A 5,000-nucleotide genomic window follows, 5' to 3' on the forward strand; every position below is an offset into this window, starting at 1 on the left:
CATTTCTTTTTGGTTATCAAAGATAGATCTGTGAAGGAAGGGTGGGGTAGGATAGGGGCAATGGGGAAGATGAGGGAGGGGTAGGAGAAGTAGAATGGAGAAGAATGTCTCGCACTTTTTTAGACCCCTTAAAAAAGCAAGCCCCTGCTTTTTAACTACACCCCAAAAAAGGAAAATCCCTTTTTTTAAACAGTTGATAAAAAACGTACGGTCGGTAGTTAATAAAAATTTACCTAGTTAAAAAAAAGTAACTGAAACGAAAAAATTAACTGCAACACACGCAACTCTCACATTTATTGACCTGTCGAGTCAACATAGATGTGCCGTGAAGGATCCTATACCTAAAGCACGATTTTGTTTTGGCTATGAAGACTACTTATATTGATTGAAGCAGTCCAAATCTCCTTTATGGAGTCTAATGCCAGTAAAATGAATTGATATCTCTGTTCTTCTTTAGGTGCAGGTTGTTGTGGGAAACTTTTCGGTGAACTTTGTTGAAATCATAATTTGGGTTTGCGTCGGTGGTATTAGTTTTGATATTAATTTAGGGCGCGTTCGATTTACCCTATTCCGGAATAAGAATATGTGGATTGATGATTAAAACGGTATGTTTGGCGCGTTTCGAAGCAGCAAGAATAACAAAAATATGTTTAAAATAGCATTTTAGCAGATATTTGACAATTTTAATGTGAATCTCCGTAAAAACGCAATATTTCTAACTTAAGGTACGTTCGATTGACCGTATTCCGGAATAGGAATACATGGAATGTAAGTTAGATATCCTTCGTTTTTACGGAGATTCGCATTAAAATTGCCAAACACTTGCTAAAATGCTATTTTAAACATATTTTTGTTATCCTTGCTGCTTCGAAACGTGCCAAACATACCGTTTTAGTCATCACTCCATGTATTCTTATTCCGGAATACGGTCAATCGAACGCACCCTTAGTTTTTTAAAACATTTACATTAGCCAATGCAACCATTGTTCTACTTTCCAAAGTTTGTTTATGTCACTTCCCGCTTGATCAAACTCACAATTGCAGACACTGTATGAACAGACCCCCAAAAGGACGACTTTGCTGACATGGGAGTTTCACCGCCTTGATCTGATTGTTTTGTCTGATAAGTCTCACCATGGAAAGAGGGCAATTGATGTTATGAAGGAGCTGGACAGAGACAGGTGCATTTCAAACTCTTATTATTCACATACTGGTTTCATGGACCTTGCCCAATTCACAACTCTCCGTTGGAGACTTCTTGTCTAACGGTTTGTAAATGAACCAAGGCTAGTCATGGATGCTCCCTTCCTAGACCGAGGCCATTCTGCACATAGTAGGGGCAACACACCATATCCTGTCGGTCTTGGGTCTTTTAACCCCTTCCCCCTCATGTGTAGGACAATTTGACAAAAGTGGTGGAGACGACATCAAAAGATATATTTCCCTCCCCAAGAAATTGATCTTAGTCCTTTATTTATAGCTAGCAGAATCCAACTAATTTATTCAAGAGCGTGATAAATTGTGTGGCTTGGTTTTTGTAAAAGAACGGGCTTCTGTTGTCCAAGGAGCATACATTGTTATTTATCAGACAATTCAATATCCAACACATTGGCGCTATCAAAACCAAAACTATTCAGGTGTCTATTTACGTAGTCGTATTTAGCACATAGCACATCCCATCTGTTAAAGAACTGGAGTCAGACCTACATTGTATACCATCATTTTAGTCAAGTGGGTTGCCAGTTGGGGGCAAAGTAAAAATAATTCCTGTGAATTGAATCCTTTTCTTTACCGCTATCCTTCAATCCAGGACATAGAAAATCAAAGCCAAAACCGTCCTTAATTACCAGTTTCTGGATTTATTTACAATGTGCTACAGTCTTTAAAAGTCAAATGCTCATTTGCTTGTTTTTCTTTTTTATTTGTTTTTTCATTCAGCCCATATCCAACCTCAGGACTCAAATTCACAACACTCTGGTGCCGCACCATTCATGGCAAACTTCAGTCACACGAGGTTTGCTCGGATTGTACTGGTTTTACCGGAAATGGATAAATGAGTTCTTTTAGATTTTTATAGTATTGTTTGGCGAAGTTCGTGCTAAGACCGATTAATTTTTTGATGGACAGCAATCTTGGCTTCATCATCCCTACCTCTGATTTCAGAACTTATTATTTTCTTCCTTAATTGATATCAAGATCCTGCAACTGTATTTATGTTATCCTTTTCATGACAGAAGCAGAGGCTTATCCATAATAAGGCTATCACCCCTTTCATTTTGTTGTTGAAGACAAGTTTTGTAAATGATATTAAGAATCTATACGTATATTTTACCACGCTGATTTTATAACATTGAAACTTGTGCCGTTGAGTATATGTTAATAAAGATCTATTAGTGTGTATAGGGAGACTCTAGAACCCTCCATGAATCGCGCTATACATTTCAATAGTGCGTTAATAATTCTAACTGTAGCAAGTGTATTACATGTTCTTTAGTGTCGTCTCAGAGATTTTCCACAAGCAATATTTACATCAAAGTGTGTTGAGGTGAAAGGGACTCTTCTAGGTGCAGAGCAACATCCTGCTAATAGAGGTGTGTAACGTGGGTGTTTAGGGAGGCATATAATTGTTTTGTTCTCACAGCTTTTTCGTAGAGTGAGTGACGTCTTGTATTAAGGGCACCAGGTTTGCAATATGACCAGCACAAAATTAATACTAGAAGTAATCAATGATTAGTGAGTTGCGTTCGATTCCTGTTTTGGCATCGACAAGGCATTTGAAAATAGTTGTATATTGTGGTAAAAATCGTTTTCTACCCTCTGTAATGGAGGTATCGTACTATAAGTATTTTGACTTGTTGCTAATAATTGTGTTCAAAATAATTATGGAATATTTGTGTTATAACAACGTGACTCCCCAGCCATGCAGTTATCAACCCAGTCCAACAGGTCTTGACTTCCCTTGGGCTAGCCGTAACACTATCCCATGAGATCGAGGTAATTTGTGCCAGAACACGATGGCGTCCAAACACTGACATCGTATAGCAACATGCATTATCGATACCCGAGGGAAATCCGAGAGACAGACACCATTAGAATGCGTTCTCCTCGAACAGTCTGCTTAGTCTGCTTAGCTAAGTGGAGGAGTGATTTATTTGGAGGGCATTTTCAAAAAGTGGATAATTGTTTATCCGAGCGATTAACTTATTTAAAGTGTAAGCATCTGTGGTCTCGCATTGTGATCCTGCTCTAATCAAGAGCAGAAGTTGTTTCTGGGTCAGTATTGAAATTACCCCGAGGGTTCAACCACCTGGTAAGTTTTCTGAAAAGGTGTTTCTTGCAGAGTTGCTCAGAAGGGTATACTTTAATGTCTTTTGGGGAAATGTGTAGTTCTATCATTGCCTGCTATCAATCTTCATGAGGTTATTTCCCTGGTTTTATCCTGCTCTGTATCCTGTATCATTTGCCTTTTTTACTTGCTAAACAGCGAAGCGAGAGGCAGTGGTGGCAGTTGGTAAACCATGGAGCAATGTTACTGTGTCACGGAGTTTAACTGCTCTCAAGTTCTTCTATGATCTCAAGTTTGGTATGTTACATTGTGGTTTGGATTGTACCGTGCATGACAGATACACATAAAGTATGATATTTTATTTGCATCCGTATCATTAAGTTACCTGCACTTGCAAGACCATCCTCTTTTAGTCTTCCTTCTTCCTTCGTAGTTATGAACGCTACTAAGGAAAGCCTGAAAAATACAGGCTTCAACAGAAATATTTCATATGAGGAATTCAACACACAATTTACGAGGCTCAAACAATTTTATACAATTACAAGTAAATACAAGTATTCGCGGATTATATTCCTTTAAAAGTAGATCATCAACAAGGTGGAACTGACTCACTGAGGACTAGAGGTCTATAACGTCTTTTAATGATTTTAGTCTAAAGTAAGTCAAAACTTTTTCTTTTTCTGCAAAATATGTAGTGAACTGTTTTTACTTTTGTACACATGATAGTATTTTAATTTTCTTTTTCGCGGAGATATTAGCTCTTCGAAGCTATTCTCTAAATCCGAGGTTTTAAATAGGTAATGTAACCACGAAGATCCAGAAAATGCTCCACTCCACAGTTAAACTACATGCGTCTTTCATTATAGAGAAGTCTCGCACACAATTTTTTTTGTCTGAATCAATCTGAACAGTGTTAATTTTCGATAGACCATTGACGAAATGCCAGTGGTATATGGAGTGCGACAATCCGACTGAATCACTCGTTTCTGGAAAGCAATTTAATAAATTAAGAGATTTTCTTTTATGTACCTCGGTGGTAGTTAATGTACCCTCTTTCAAACGTCAGATATGGATGTTATGGAGTTAGCTTGGGGTGTTGACATTGATGCCGCGGTAGCGATGGTTTCCATAGCATTTGGTAAGCCTCGGTTTTCATTTTTGACTATGGTTGTCCTTTTTTACAATATCATCGTTTTTAATCTTTGAACGACAAAGAAGTTACCGAGTAGAAGTTGCTGTTAGTTGTTTAGATTATAAGTTTTGAGTTCGGGCAAAGTGAGACTTTTTTTTAGTTCAAACAGATCTTTGGGGTGTTCTTCATTTGTAACGCATGCCCGGTAGAATCATCCGCTGAGTGATGCTGGGCTTTAGATGACACCGCACATGTTATGGGTGTAATTTTCGGGTGATTACATTGACGTACGTAACATTGTTTTGTCGCTTGGCAATGTCTAGGGCTTGCTTAATTCTAAAGGGTCCTTGCGTCCTGTCTAAAAGCAATCACATGCAAAAAATTGATTCAATTTCTGCTTATCGTTTGTTTCTTTTGTTTTTTTTTTTTTCAATTATTTATCTCCACTCGCACAGTTATTACATTAAAAGTGGTAAACTAAATTAAGTATGTAGAGGAAAAGCAGAGAAAGTGCAAAATATAGGAAACTAATTAGATGCCCTTATCGGTTGACATACGTTTGAAACATTACTAGTCAATTAA

At 37.7% G+C, this 5,000-nt stretch overlaps 1 protein-coding gene across 4 annotated transcripts in view; it reads left to right on the forward strand.

Moving 5' to 3' along the window:
- Window positions 1-5,000, forward strand: part of LOC137974606 (bridge-like lipid transfer protein family member 2) — a 93,435-nt gene that overhangs the window by 50,811 nt on the left and 37,624 nt on the right. For all 4 annotated transcript variants that reach the window (XM_068821510.1, XM_068821511.1, XM_068821512.1 and 1 more), the window contains 5 exons: window positions 1,045-1,181; window positions 1,939-2,014; window positions 2,495-2,591; window positions 3,485-3,583; window positions 4,353-4,424. In XM_068821510.1, the coding sequence (XP_068677611.1) occupies window positions 1,045-1,181; window positions 1,939-2,014; window positions 2,495-2,591; window positions 3,485-3,583; window positions 4,353-4,424 (481 nt within the window). The remainder of the gene's footprint in view (window positions 1-1,044; window positions 1,182-1,938; window positions 2,015-2,494; window positions 2,592-3,484; window positions 3,584-4,352; window positions 4,425-5,000) is intronic.

Source organism: Montipora foliosa, chromosome 11, assembly GCF_036669935.1.
Source record: "Montipora foliosa isolate CH-2021 chromosome 11, ASM3666993v2, whole genome shotgun sequence".
NCBI lineage: Eukaryota > Metazoa > Cnidaria > Anthozoa > Scleractinia > Acroporidae > Montipora > Montipora foliosa.